General features: G+C 41.0%; 1 protein-coding gene across 3 annotated transcripts in view; it reads left to right on the forward strand.

Annotated features, from left to right (window-relative positions):
* The first annotated feature begins 6457 nt into the window (after positions 1 to 6457).
* ube2e2 (ubiquitin-conjugating enzyme E2E 2) overlaps positions 6458 to 15941 on the forward strand; it is a 52419-nt gene continuing 42935 nt past the window's right edge. The window contains exons 1-3 of one of the 3 annotated variants that reach the window (XM_064349190.1): positions 6458 to 6630; positions 8528 to 8710; positions 9852 to 9902. In XM_064349190.1, coding sequence (XP_064205260.1) covers positions 8535 to 8710; positions 9852 to 9902 — 227 coding nt within the window. In that variant the 5' untranslated portion in view covers positions 6458 to 6630; positions 8528 to 8534. Of the gene's footprint in view, positions 6631 to 6661; positions 6877 to 8527; positions 8711 to 9851; positions 9903 to 15941 lie in introns of those variants that run through there. The other 2 variants (XM_064349172.1, XM_064349181.1) reach the window with 2 other exon arrangements.

Genomic DNA, 15941 nt, shown 5'->3' on the forward strand with positions numbered 1-15941 from the left:
GGGGTGACTTACATATCCTACACTTTCAAAAGCATTTTTTCACATATTTTACAGCTGGATATTTACTGAAGCAATTCAGGTTAAGCGTCTTTCTCTGGGGTACAACTGAAGTGCCCAAACTGGGAATCAGTCATTCACCTTTTGGAATATAGATTAAACCACACTACAATGCTAACCAGCAGTCCACAGCTTTCAGATCAATAATCCAATGACACACAGTGCACATTATGCCTTTTCTTAAGGCCAAGTCGAATTATGTCTCTTGTTCTAATTTTGTGTTAATCTGCATAACATTGTATCCCAACTAGATGTGACAAAAATTGGTGTTGCATTTTCACCTATGAACCCCAATCCACAAAGATCTTTTCATCCAGTGCTTTGCATTACTGCTATCACCACCATTTCTATAATGGAGGGAATGAGACCAATCACCACATGAAGAGCTTAGGTCCACCACCCATTCACACATTCCTATATTAATGGTAAGTCTATGGGTATGGCAAATGCTGTGATTGTTCAATCTTTGAACATAATGTCTTTTTACTTTACCATTACAGATAGTAGTATATAATGCAGTGAGATTTGTATGAATAATTGTGATGTATGGGAGACACATCAGAGATGCTACAGTATTATAAATCATTTTCTTCCTATAGGAGAGACTAAAGGTAAAAGTTTGTAATGCAGAACTTCAACAAGAATGTACAATATCTGAGTAAAATTACTAAATTCTGACCAATCAAACTCAAAATGTTATTTCCAACTGCAACTTGATTCAATTTTGCCAGTAACAGATATATTGATTAACACCACAAAAGCTTCAGAATATCTAATTTACTGTTTTCATCGCAGGAAAATTGATTTTTCTGAGATGTGCTTAGAAGGAATCACTATAGAATTTAAGAGTTTGGCCTTTTCTAAGAAAATATATTGATTAAGTGTTTATTTTTATGATTAGCAGTGCACTGGGAACAGAAACATAAATCCAGTTAGTAGTAGTTGGAGTACAACTGATTGCACAGTTTATGTGATTTAATGAACTTTAATAACAATTACATCATATTTACTGTTGTTTCAATGAATCAACCAATCATATGTTTCAAACCATTGCAATGAGCGTCATCTCTCTTGATGGTGTGCTTAGTATATCACAAATTAGAAGCAAAATGAAATCAAGGTGCCTTTGGGTTTCAGTGCTAAGTGGTTGAGACTATTGTATGCAGTGTAGGACTATATCAAGGCTTTTCAATTTCACAGGGTAGCAGTGGGCACTAGAGAGCCACAAGTTATTACAATCCATTAAAATGCATTCCTTAGTGTGTAATTGGAATTGCCATTGGATGAGAATGTGAAATGTTGCATCAGGTGTCTGTGAACTTCTGGTTAAAAAGAATCCTGGGTCTCCAGGACCAAAAGTGGGCACCACTGAAAAAGCAGAATGTTCTAAAAAAAAATTGTGTTAATGGGCCAATTCAAGGAAAAATTCCCAGTTATGAAGGTAAAAGAAGAGTTAAGTAAAAATCAATGTGCAAGTGAAGAGATGGGGAAACTGTGTTGTGAAGCTTTCAACCTTGGTCCTAATTCACTGCAGCAATACAAAAAAAAAAATCTTATGGCCTCTTGGCCAATGAAACAAATCACAGTTTAGCAGGCTAAATAAATCCTTCTTTCAGTGCAGAAAAGAAGATTGTGCTCAATGTTCTTGCTCAAATTGTCCGCTCAACACCACCCAAATGGGTGCTAAAGCTTGGTGGTGGACAGAGAGAGTTATTGTACGAGGAGATCATTCATAGGTGTGTGTATGCATGTGTGTGTGTGTGTGTGTGTGCGTGCATGAATGCGTGTGTGTATGGGTGTGTGTGTATGGGTTGTCATTATTATTAATAGAGTTTGAAATGCTCCAGGGTTTTCAGGGCTGCAGTTGAAACATGTAAAGACTGGTTTCATCACGCTGCAGCTGTGCTGGGATGTAGCAATATTAGATTTCATCGCAAGCATCTTATGAAAACACAGAGTCTCCGTGGATTACACAAAGCCTCGCCTTCAGACTTTGAAACAGGGAGACTGGCTCTACCGAGAGTTGAGAAGGCTGTCCTGCTTCATTTTTAACAATTTATTAGCTTGAATGATAGACACTCTTCTTCAAAGCAACTTTCTTAGCTTATGTATGATCCATTTATTCAGCTGGATATTAAATGGTGTGAATAAGCTTCAATAGTATTATAGCAATGCACCGTCTGGGAGTCAAACCTGCTATTTTCAAGCCACAAGTCTTGGTCCATACCCAGATTGTTGCCTGTCTCCCACATTATCCTGCAGACAGTCACCCTAGCAGGGAATTCTTGCATGAGGACCATCAAAGTTCTCAACTTGTAGTCATCAACATCTTGTCCTGAACATCTGAAGAATCAAACAGCATAGAGTAGGAATTCAGAGCAGAACTCATGATCATTTCCATTCCACAGAATATGCTCTTATAAGAGTTCTATGCCAAAAGGCCCTAAGATCAGTCATATTTACTCAAGGACGTGATGTTATTTTGGCACAGGCATTGAACACATCAATGCTCTCTGACAGACCAATCCAGACCAAGCACTTTTCTCCATTCCCATGGTCAACAACATGGATATGGGGAATGTTATTGAGTTATTGAGTCTGGTTTTGTGAAAGCTCAAAGATGTATGGAGCAGCTGATTTCATCTGAGTCAATAAATGAACAGCGAAGGGTCAGAACTGAAAAGATAAAACATGCACCTATAGGACACAATGAAGTGAATTTGAAACCTCCCTGATCTAAGAAGACTGTTTTATGTTTAAAAATGTGTTCAGTCCATTCATAAATGCATGTGCACTAGACTCCCAAGTAATAAAAAATGCAGCAGTATAAAGAAATATCATAACACTAGTAAATTAGATTGCTTTTTTGCTGCTTTTATTTTAGTAACTTGATAATGTCAAAATAAAAAGGAAGTTTTCACTTTCACTGTACTAAAAACTTAATTTGAGCCTGCTTTATTCCATTTTCTAGAGCATTAACATTGTAAGTTAATGAGGTCCATCTATATTACATGACCAAAAGTAAATGGACACCTGACATCCAACATCTCATCCAAAATTATGGGCATTAAAATGTTGTTGGTCCATCCTTTGCTGCTATAACAACCTCCACTCCTCTGGGAAGGCTTTGTGCCAGATGTTGGAGCATTGCTTCAGGGATTTGTTTCCATTCAGCTGGAAAAGCATTAGTGAGGTCGGGCACTGATTGGGCGATTAGGCCTTGCTCTTGCTTTCCAATTGATCAAGTTCTTCCACACTGTTCTCGACAAAACCATTTTATATGGACCTTGCTGTGTGCCCGGGTCATTGTCATGCTGAAACAGGAAAAGGTATTTCCCAAACTATTGAGGTAGCACAAAATCATCTAGAGTGTGATTGTATGATTGTGTTGTATTAAGATTTGTCTTCACTGGAACTAAGGGGTTGAGCCCAAACCATGAAAAACAGTCCCTGACCAAGGGGTGCCCAGATACATTTGGTCATATAGTGAATGTTTACTTTTCATCTACCTGTGTTAAATTGTGTGATTGCAGAATAAATGTCTCTGACTTTGTAAGATCTCACAGCTGAAACAACAGATCAGATCAATCACGTTGTCATGAAGACCATGGAACTGCCCATGGACCTTTGAGATGAAAGTGGAAGAGAAGGTTATCAGAAGCTTGGCAAAGCTTTGAATCTTCCTGGGAACACTGTTAAGTCCATTGTAATAAAATGGGGAAAAATATGGTACATCCCCAACACTTCAAAAAATTAGACCGTGCTATCACGTTGAGTAACCGGACAAGGGCAATAGTGAGATAAATGACTAAGAGGCCAATACTGAGTTGCACAGCTCATTGGCTGAAAGGGGAGAAACTACCCATAGATCAATAATGTCTTCAGCACAGAGTTGACCTCTTTGGGACAGTGGCTAGATGGAAACCACTTCTGAGATGTGATAGATAAACCTTTTTGTGATCAGATAAGTCTAAACTTGAGCACTTAGGCCTGAAAGTAAAAGTGCAAACCAAACACCATCCCTGTCATTAAGCATGGTGGTAGTAGCATCATGCTATGGAGTTGCATTTCAGCAGAAGGGAATGGGAAGCCTGTTGCCATCAAGGGTGAGATGGACAGAGCCAAACCCAGGCAAATCATTGAGGAGTACAGCCCATTGATCAGCGTTTTGGTGAAGATGTATGTTACAACATACATCTTGTAATGACCATAAGTGCCGGGCCCAGCCAATCTCAGACTTAAGTCCTATGAAAACTCTGTGGTATGACTAAAATATTTAACTGTACCAAGTCTGAATGGACTACTGGGCAAAAAAAAGCCAAAATGTAAATGTGCAAAGGTCATACAGACATACCCAAAACTTTAAACCGCACTGTATCAAATGCCCATCCACAAAGCATTGACTCTTGGGGGTGAATACATTTGTAAATCAGAAACGTAAGTCTTTCCAATTGAATAAGAAATATTTTTAGCATTAAAAATGTGTTCACATTCTTTTGTTAGCAAAGGGGGAAAAGATTTTGCTAATTCCGTATTTTAAAGTTTAACAGGAAAAATATGAATAAGTTTGAGGGGATGAATGCTTTCTGAAGGCAGTATATATTATAAGCACACACACACACACACTTGTATAAATGTGTTTAATATGATACTCAATCATAATAATAACTGGATCATTTTCTCTTTCTCCATGGGCGTCTGAATGAGACAAACCTGGATCATTTCCATGATCCTGCATTTAGCGTGGGCTCTACTCAATGGATTTATGGGCAGTTCCAGTTAAGGGAGTTAGGCAAAGTCCACAGCTCATTTTTCCATCTGTGTCAGAGTCATCAAAGTCATCAGAGAGTTTATACATTATCAGATCCAGCTGCCTCAGAAACACTGAAAGTAATCGGCCAATCAGTATCTCCTCTCTCATTCCACTTTCTGCAAGCGGCCAGATATAGCAATGGACCAGCAGCTGTTTTAAGCTGACACCAGGTTTGTACTGTTCTTGTAATGGATACAGACAGTTGGGAACCTGAGGAGTGTTTAGATTGTATACAAGTGTAACTGATTTCATTAGAGTATTGTCGATCCTTCCCTTAAATTTTCTGTATGTTTTTTTTTATTTTAGTTTGGAATGAAATCACGACAATCCGATTCACTCAATTTAAACCTTTTCACACAGTACCCAATTTTCCACACTGGATTAATGGCAACCTTCATGATATGTGTTGGAACAGTAGATTCTCATGTTGAAAGATGATCAGCAGTCCTTTAAAGTGTACTTACTCAGTGAAAGAAAAGTTTCCCACCCATAAGTTTACAACCCACTCCAACCAACTCTCCAAGTTCCTACCCCTTACAAAGCTAGCTGCTGCTCTGATTGTCCATAGCAGAGAGACTTTGTGCATTCCTGTCCCCTTCATTTTGGTGCAGTAATGAGAGAGAAGGGTGAGGAGAAGCATCGCCAGGGTACAATTGTCCTACATTTGTGCAAGGTATTTACATCACAAAGCCATTCTGTCATTCTGCACACTGCAGCACAGTGCTGACCTTGAGCCCTGACAGGAAGTGTTGGGGCAGAATCCACTGCTATTCACATGAGCCCACAGGGCCCTGCTGGCCCCTCCATCGCCACAACGATTGTTATGCTGATCTGATGGCCACACGGGGTAAGCCAAAGCCTGGACAGATTTAGGTCTGAATTCATAAACGCTGGGGGAAAAAAAAGTGTAGATGCATTGCCTGAAGTGGAGTGTGCTGTCCAAATACAACATTCTTCTCATAAAATAAAAATATATGTTTTCAGTTTTCAAAGACAACCCTGATTAAGACAAATTAAAAATCATGAGATGAGCATTTCATTACGCCATTTTCTTATAAGGAGACAGTGTGCACAAATGAGTGAAGACGATCATTAACCTTATACTTGCACAAACAGGAAAATAATAGCTGAATGACATTGTTCAAGACAAATGTTACTAACAAAATGTGCATGAACCATAGAAGCCAAATGTGTGATGCACACAAAGCATTGAAGCTTTGGACTAAACTCACAGGTGTGGTGTGCTATGCTATTCATTAATTCTGTGGCTGTGTAATGCACACATATTCAATCAAAATATCACAATTTTACAATGATAATACAGCTTACAAGAACCTAATCATCAATACGTCATAACGGTCGTTTTGGGGTTCTCCTAGTTCTGAAGAGATTTCTTCAACATTAATTTTCCAAAGCCGGATGCGACCTCTACAACAACAACAACAACAACAAAAATGTAATTAAATAAAACGAAATGAAATTTAAGCACTATTTCCGTCCGATTCAGGGTATAGTTTGAGATTTATAGTGTCTAATCCTATATTAGTCAACATTAATCGAGCGCACAAGACCGCGCAGCGCGCTCAGTGTTTGGGAGCGCGCGCGGAGGCGGTCCGGTTACCTCAGTTTCTCGCGTCCTCCGTTTTTTTTCAGTCGCTTAAGAAAAGAGAGCTAGGAACGAACGAGCGGGTTGGTAATCTGGAGATACTTTACATCGAGGTTCAAAACATTGATTTTTTGCCACGACAGCCGCTTTACAGGTAATATGACCGCTTCTTTTTGTGACTGTGCTTCGAAAGTGTTTACAAAGTGGGAAATGCCCCGTGGAAGTGGGCGTTTTCACACGGAGGGGGATGTGCTGTGTCTTTGTGCAGAGCCAGAGGCAGCTCTCATTGTGGTCACTGGAGAAACGCAGCGAGCAGAATTTGCACATATTCCAAGGTGCTTGCTTTTGGGTGCCTTCAACGTATCGACCGAGTTGTTTTAGATTCCATGCTTCTTTCAGGGTAAGATTCGAGACAAATACGGGTTATCGGGATTTTATTTCGTGCGGTAAAATTTCAGGCCTCCTTAAATAATGATCAGTACATATGATCCAGTGCTTATCCTGCAGTTTGATGTTCCTCCACGGCGTTTTGACAGCTCCGCATGAAAAGAGGGGTATATTTACACAACAAAGCGGGGGTGGGAGGGGAGGGGGGTGCGAGGGGTGCTTGGGATTGAGATTTTCGCTCTAGATGTCTCAACACAACGATACGGGCTACAGGCTCAAACTTAACTGTTTATTTTAACTGACTCTGCATGTCTCTGTAGTTTACATTAACTTTACAGACCAGCTTGTACGGCATATATGATATAGGATAAAACTGTTTTGCGTGTGTTTCCATATAGGTTTTTTTTTCTGTTTTGCAAGGTACTGTATTTCGAATGTTAGTTTTTAAAGAGACTGATTGTATGAATATATAGTAATTGCCATCGCAAATTATTGCAAATACAATAGGCCTACGCAGATTCAAATACACATCCTTTTAAACACAGTTAATTTAAGTTTCCCAGCAAGATTATTCAGTTTAATTAGTGGGTGCCTTGAGTTTGTAGCTACCAGATTGATGAATTTGATAAATAGCCAACCATAGCATCACCCCCTGGATAAATGGATAAAAGTTTCTGTTTTACAATTAGTTAAAATACATGGAAAATGTTCGGAAGCCACACTCCTGCCCTCGAACCTACTGTTAAAATCTTCACACGATGCTTAAACACGCGAGAAATGATTTTGCTCTTTGTTTGAAATAAATATTTCACGTAGCCTGTGACAAAGAGAAATTTACGTATGATGTTCACCTGTTTTTAAGCTATAGAGAAGTAAGTTTCCGTTCATAGCAGCACCAAGGCTTCGCTGTTTAAAAGTGATAGGTTTTTAGAAGTGATGGGAATCTAATTAATGCCCTCTATCTTTTTTTAATAGGCTAGTCTATTATGTTGTTGCTAAAACGTGTTCATAAAAAATGTCGATATTGCTTTGACGGGAACATTGTAGCCGTAAATGTGACAGCTCTATTGCTGCTGAGATGCATGCTTCAATTTCACAGATAAGTACAAATAAAAAAAGACTTCGTCTCGGGATCCAGACCCAACCCACATGGTCCACATCTGTGGATTTGACCTTAATGATGTAGTCAAAAGCATATATAAAAATAGCTGGTCATTTGGAGCTCCAGATTATAATGTAGGCTACTACTGCTTCCAAATTATCCCACACATTACTTTATCTGATACTATCGTCTTTGTTTATTATTATTATGTGGTAGAGAAACAAGGAAAATAGCAAAACATGCTCAGATGGTGATGTGCAAATACAGTGTTTTGATGCCTGTCATTGTTGTAGTTTTAATAAAACACAACAAGAGTATCCTGGATGTATTGGTGCTGAAATTGAAGTTCTTGGCAGAGATTTTAAAATCAGAGAAGATAAGATGGTTTTGCACAGCTCATGATGTTGCTGTGGACTCAATTAGATGTATGAAGGTTCCAAGACCAGATGCTGAAGCCTGTAAGTGTATTCCAGGTGTTCTCAGATGAGGGTTGGACCCAGCAGGAAGAATTCTTGGGAGCTGGGGTTGTGACTGGTGTGTGTTGTGGGTCATGTGATCACAGGGCCAGGATGTCCAGTGAGGTGCAGAGACCAGACGACAGCCCCAGCACAAGCGGGGGCAGCTCGGATATCGAGCAGCGAGAGGCTGTCCCCACGGAGCAGGAGAGAGAACAGACGCAGCCCAAGAAGAAGGAGACCAAGATCTCCAGCAAGACGGCTGCCAAGCTCTCCACCAGTGCCAAGAGGTAATGCTCTATCCCTGCTTCAAGAATATTATCTGGGTGGGTGAACTCTATTTCCGGAAGCATGCGTGTTCCAGTGACATGAGGGCCTTCGCAGTACCCACAATTTTCATCTTTGCTGTAATCATCTCACAGTGCTGTAAAATGTACAAGTCAATTACACTGGGCAGCAGTGAGAAATAGTTAAGGGACTGCAAGTTTGTTACCAGGAGGCTGCACGCACAGGTTGAGTAAATGTCATGTTGCATAAATGAGTGATACGTAAGAAAGTGAGAGCTGTGTAAGTGACCCTGATGTATCAATAAGAGTGTGTAGAGAGCCCGCAGTGAGGGCGGGTGAAGCGGACGGAATCCCTAAGGTACGGCAGCTCCATCCCGTGGAGTTCTCAGCCTGCCCTTGCCTACGATAATGCAACTCCTCGGGAGAAATACTGCAAGGATGGAATTATGCAACCAGCTGAGCGGAGAGAGAGACTCAGACCATAGCGCTTTTATGGCAGCCCTTCGCAAAATACGGCCCACGTAATGTGCTTGTTCCCGTGCGTGTGCCGCTGTAATCTGTCCCCCCTCTGTTGCACTTAGAAGGAGAGTTTAATATTGAGACGAGCGTCGCGGAGATGCCGCTGTTGCCTCGTGCTGTGTGATTCATATGCTTTCCACATTAATGGGAGTAGTTTAAAATAAGCAGGCCATTGTTGTGAATTGTATCACCTACCTTATTTCTTTCATCATCCTGCAAGCTTTCTCTTTCCCAGCCTTTCTCTTTCCCGACAGACTTTGTTCTTGAATCACAATTTTGTCACAAAATGAATTGTCGCTGGTGAATTACCGTTTCATTTTGGGGGGGAGAAAAAAAAACCTGGCTAGCTCTTACATTGTACATTCTAATCGAGTCATAGTCAGTGCTAATGTCAGGGCCATGTGTAAGTACAAATGTGCTTGTTTTTATGAGTCAATGAATTGCAAAAATATCCATAAATCTTGTTATCAAATGATTTTAGCAGTTGGGTAATATTATTAAATTGGATGAAGCAGTGCCCTGGAGTGATTCCTATTGTATCAGTTACATTCAGCTATAATCTGGGAGTGTGTCTTTATCACTAGTTTACTTGTGCTCATTAATAAACTGCAACCTTTGTTTTCAGGATTCAGAAGGAATTAGCTGAAATCACACTTGACCCCCCGCCAAACTGCAGGTAAGGGCCAGCATGAGTTCATTGTTTAACGGCAGCTTTCTGAAAAGTGTCTTGTTTCTCAGCCGTCCTTTTTCTGTGCGATTGCCATGCAGTGCAGTCTGTTGTCGACTCGAGCTAACGGTCATAACATGAGTAAAGGAGAGAGGTTTTCCAGCTCAGGACAAGTGGATTCTGCACCAGCATGGGTCTGAATTAGTGGCTTTTGTGGGTTGAAGAGCTGTCATTAGATGCAGTAGCGAATCAGTGGTTTCTAGCAGTGAAATTGTATATAGCCTCTGTTAACTGAAACATGTGGGGTTTGTGACCCCGTACAGCAATGCTGAAAAAAAGTAAATGGAGTTAGCAGTGATGGCTATGCATCTAGCTTCATTACAGTTTACAGAGGTGAGGTGTCTACAGAGAAAGACACAGATTTGGTGTAGTTTGAAGCAGAGACTATGTGCTGTTATCCATTGGCAAATCTTGTTGTGGTGTGACTAATATAATGTGTAACATAATTGGGCCCATGAACTTTATTTTCCGGCAGTGTACCATCACTGAGAGCTTAAAATTGAGTCGTTTGTGTGGAAGTCTGAGCACTGGCCTGTGGGCCTGTAGGTGTGAAGCAGTTGTGGCTTTTAGCTGTGGCCTTTACTTCAGTCACCCCCATAAAAAAGACAGATGCAGGAATGCGTCAGAATCGTAGAACTGTAAACATTGTAACTGCTCCTGAATGTAGGTGCCTGATAAGAGCATGAATAATGATAAAACATGATAATAACAGCGTGGCCACCCAGGATGATATATTTGTCATCCAGAGCTCCGCGCAGATGGGAAAAGTGATTTCATGAAGACTAAATTGCGGTGAACAACGTAAAAGGCGCACTGTGTGAAAGATTGGCTCACTGGAAGGCTTGCCAATTTTGTGAGGAATGGGTTTGCCCTGATGACGGCAGCAGTTTGGCCCTTCAAACAGAGCTGACTGCGAGTTTTAAATTGTGAACAGGTGCAATAACTCTGCCCTAGCAGTGACTTGTCATTTGACTAGTGTTTTTTTGGTCTTTGAGTTTTTCTTTTCATCCAAAGTGTGATGGATGTGAAATGCTAAGAGAAGGCATGCCTACCTACCTGTGTTGTCTTGTGTTCCCTGTAGAATTACCAGAGATAAATTCACAGACGTTGTGCCTGAGAAAAAATGTGCCTGTTCTCTTGTCAATATTTTGCCACAATACATTGTTGACATTTAAATCCGCAGTGTTCTCTGAGCTCCAGTCAGCCGGCATGGCAACAGTCTCCCGCTTCCCAGGCGCTTACCGCCGTTTCGTGTTTTTCTTTTCTTTTCTTTTCTTTTCTTTTTTTTTGCTTGCCTAAAAAGCCATGACACCCGTCAGGCTCCTGTTGCTGGAGAAATGCATGTCCTTGGAAACGGGCTGTTTTTTTGAAGGTGCTGTTTATTCTTTGGGGAAATTATTGCAGACAAAGGTTATTGTGCATCTCTGCGGCCGGCCGTCCTCTGAGGCGGGGAGACGGCGGACTGTGGCGGGTGCCAGACCGCATCGGCATCGCGGCTGAATAACAACACAGGATCCCGCTGGGGACCGCCTGTGATAAAGCCAGCCCTTATTGACTGGAATATTACAGCTTGACACGTCATTGATTATTCTCCTGTTTCCAGCGTGAGTGTAATTACTTGTGCTGCTGCTTTCAAAAGGCAAATCGGTAGGAAAAAAAACATTATTCACCGAGTTTACTGCAAGTTGAGTTGGATTGCAGGAGACCCTTTCATTCAAAATGCTAGAGTGAGACATTCTGAATTCTGTAATCTTTTCTTTGAAATGTTGTGTGAAGGAACATCCGTGCACTCGAACTTCTTCAGCCCTCATTGCTAACTTTGAGCGAGGAAGTTTTGGTTTTCTGTTTGCTTGCTCTTTAGATTCTGTTACACGTTTTGTTAATTTCAGTAACCACTAAACCCATCATGCTGTCTGAGAATCAGAGCAAAGTAACACTCACTCAAATCCACCTGGCGAAGTGATTGAATAGATTAGACTGAACACAAGCCATAGTGCCTGCTGGAGTTTTGCGCAGAGAGGATTGAGTTCAGACTTGTGCCATGTGGTTTTATGTTTTTCACTCTCTCATAAGGATACCTGACTCCCCGCGGCTTTCTCAAAAGAGGAACAGAAAAGTTTTCAGTTTCAGTCTTGTCTGCCACAATCTGTCCGTCGTCCAGCTCTGACCTAATATATTTTTAAATCATGTGGTTTCCCCTGTGTTCCATGGCAACCCCGTTAAACGATATCAAAAACTCAGTTTTACTTTGCTTCCTAAGGACCGCACGCCTGGCTTTTTTTAAAGATGTGGTGAAAGACGTCAGCCTAAACACTCACTTGATGGGCGAGACGTGTGACGCAGTCCGCAGGCCGGCAAACTCTCGAGCCGTGTGTGAATCCTCTCCATGCATGGCTCTTCCCCAGCTGTGGTCCCTTCCCTGTCTGTTACACTCCCTGCTTTCTTCCTGTCGGAATGAAAGCAATACGTACAGAAGGAGGGCAGAGAGTCCTGCTGCCCTTTAAAGGCTTCTTTCAGCTTCTTTCTTGCTTTCCTGGAAGCAGTGTGCCATTGAAAATGTCTTGTACAAAAAGTGCGTTTGAAGCCGCAGTTTCTGCACAGTAATCACTGCGTAGGATATTTGTAGCAGCAACCGAGGTATGGTACATTGTTGGTGGATAGAAAATAAAAACGGTATCTGTAAGAGGAGATGTGCTTTGCATGTGCTTGACCTGGAAGCACATGATGGTCTTGTATCAGATTTTTGTCTGTCTGCACACATTTACTTGAAAGAGGAAAGCGTTACTTTTCAGCCACTTCTTTTAATGCTCAGGGTCAGCAGACTGCTTTATGAGCTCTTGGATGAGGGGATATTGTACCGTGGGCGTGCTGATTGTGTTTTGTGTTTTTACATTTATGCTTGCGTGCTTTCATTCCTTCGCTTTGCTTATCTTTGAGCGGTCGTCGTATTTGCAAAGAGGTGTCTGACCTCGGCGTTCTTCTCAATGACAGGGCCAACGTACATTTCTTTGTTGTGATGGGCACTGTTATCCGTTTGTAGGTTTTAGTTATCAGAGTGTAGGAAAGAATTCTGCAGTACACCTCATTATGTTCTCCGTAATGGGCTCATTTAAAAGATGTGTCCCTCTAGGCAGGAAAATAATGTTCTCATTAATATCAACACTTTATAGATTTCTTAATTCGCTCATTTTTACTCACACCATAGTCATAAATATGTCGTTCCCAATGGGAGAAGAAACAAATATTCCCATACCGAATGGATTGTTATGCGTTTGTTATACCTGGATTTCTGAAAAGTGAAGCGAAAGCTATTGTTGAAGATGATCACATTTTCTTCGCATTCCCCTGGCAGGGTTATGATAACTGTTGGTCCTTCTTGACAGTGTAAGCAATACTGAAGGGGGAAGGGGGAAATCTGTCACAGTGCTGCTTTTTCTGTCTCATGCCTACATGGCCTCTGATTCCAGGACAAGAGCTTAACCTATAATGTCCTCCATGTGTCTAAGAGGAATGACCCTATTGCAAATGGCAGTTTCTGTGGTGCGAGGACCATAGAAGAAATGTTGTGCTGCGTGTGTATTACCTTATTATTGTCGTTTGACTTGAGGCACAGGGACGTTACATGTATTCTGCTGTAAAACATCTTTCTCTTCTGTCTGACCTTTTCTGAGACTTGTTTTGTTTCATCACAAATGATGCATTGAGTATATCATTTCAGCCATGACAGGTCATGAGATGGTGATACATCTCTCTCTCTCTCTCTCTCTCTTTTCTCTCTCTCTCACTGTCTCATTTTCATATGAGCTCATTAAATACTCCGTGTCTGTGCTGTCGTAAAGACTACCTGACCTTCGAGTCCTTGTTTGAAAAAAGAAATTTCTTCAGTGGCAAGATATTTAACTTTTACTACTTAGCTTGCTTACCCACAGTGCCCAGCAAGCCAGATTTAACAAAGTCATACCTCATCAGGACTGTGTTGTGATGTACTTTATGTTCTTGACCTCCTTCCATCCCATTGTAATTCTTTTTGAGTATTTGACAGCTGCTTGTTCAGACATTGTTTACTGGTACCATGGATAGTTGTTGGTTGTATGAACAAGAGAAGCCACTAGCATTGCTGGAAATTTTAATATGCCAATGTTGTGTGTTCCATGTGCGAAAGTGGCTATTAATTGCTGCTGTCAAATAAAGATAATGTATTTGGCCATATGCTATTGTCTGACCATATGCTCCCAGTGCCTAAGCAACAAACTGTTTTACATAGAGTGAGCCGTTATGAAATCAAATAGGCCTAGGTGTTGCCTGTTTGTAAACCCTCTTTGAAATGAAAGAGTGTGTAAGAAGTTCCATTAATGCATTAATTTACCGTTCGTGGAGATTCTGTGGTTAACACTAATGATATTAACAACAAAGACAATGAATGAGCAAAGAATCAGACTTTGGGTATGCTGTAAAACAATTTATCTGTGCTTAGTATTATTTGGAACTTTGAATTATACTATCAAGTATTCACTCCTCCTGAGGCTAGAATTCTAGAACAAGCCAATATTCTGACGATTCCAGAATGCTAAAATAAGTCATTGTCTCCTGATGATGTCAGGACCCAGACGGATGGAGTCTGTGTTTCTGAGAGTTGGGGGATGCAGTAGGAGTCCAGCTGTGAAAAGCTCCAGTTGGCTTCGTTCCAGTGCACCACTGCTCCACACTGCAGTCTTACAGAATCTTCCAAACGGCAGCTGCCAATGCAGAGAAAACGCCCCAAATAGCTGACAGCTGAGTGTTGATGGGAACAGCCCCACTTCCTGTTAGTGGTGGTTGGGCAGTTGGAGCCTGCTACTGATTGGTGCGGGGCTCCTCGGGGATTTTGTGACCATACTTCATGTTTTGACCATTGATTAACGACGGCAAAAGCATAAATATTCATGAGGAAGGAGGGCCCTGAAGGCCTCTGGGAAATCTCTCTGTGTTGACATCTGCAGAATGCCAAAGTCTGAACCTGTGCAGTCTCCTCAAATCAAGTCATTTATGTGCAGGTTTGTTTGAAGAGAAAGCAGACTATATTAATTAAGGAACACAACAAAACCCACCTGATAATTAATAATATAAAACATTGAAATCCAATAGCTATTTGTCAGATGAATGTTCACACTGATCATATTGATGATATGTTCTGTTTAAAAAGTGAGCCGAGGAACCAGTAACACAATGTGCCCAAATGACCAGGGGATTAATGGCTTCTTTATTCTTTCGTTGTTTATCGATAATCACTGTTGATGTGCAGGAGACAAATATAGCCTTTAAGTATTTTTTGTATATGTGTGCAGGTGTCTTGGGGAATTAGCTTTAATCTATTTCAGAGAGCTGAATTTCTCTGTGAGTGAAATATTATACGAATGTTTTACATGACAATAGTACAATAGATTCCACTTTAATGTTTGTTAGTTTACCTCACAAAACATGAGTGCCAATTCTAAAATTAAAACTATAAGCTGTAATTGCTTACCCGGCTGAAGCAACATGGGTTTCTATTCCTTTCATGGGTTTGGAGCTTTTTTTTTTGCTGTACACGTTGTGTGAAGACGGCTCCCCTGGGTTCTTCTTAAAGGTGGGCTTCAAATCCGTCTGCCAGCGCTTTGAAAATTAGCACGTTTGCATCATCAAACGCTTTAAATCTAACACAAAGCAGTGTGAAAGAACCTTCCATCCTCATTAGTTCTGTCTAGTTCCATCCTGTGCAGACGACACTTCTCTTGTCAGGGCTGCCGTGCCATTGTGTGTGGGAGTTTTGTAGCAATAGATGGACTCTGTTTGCGTCAGCTTGTTTAGACACTTAGGCTAAATGTCCAACAAAGCATCAAGATTCATTCATTTGCATGAAAGGGTTATATCTAGGTATAAAAAAGTGTGCCTAGGTCCAATGCATACTAACATTTTGAGGTGTTCATGTTTGGTGAGGGGCTCAAATTGCATGGCAACTGTAAAGCCATT

The sequence above is a fragment of the Anguilla rostrata genome, chromosome 1 (genome assembly GCF_018555375.3).
Source record: "Anguilla rostrata isolate EN2019 chromosome 1, ASM1855537v3, whole genome shotgun sequence".
NCBI classification, from domain to species: domain Eukaryota; kingdom Metazoa; phylum Chordata; class Actinopteri; order Anguilliformes; family Anguillidae; genus Anguilla; species Anguilla rostrata.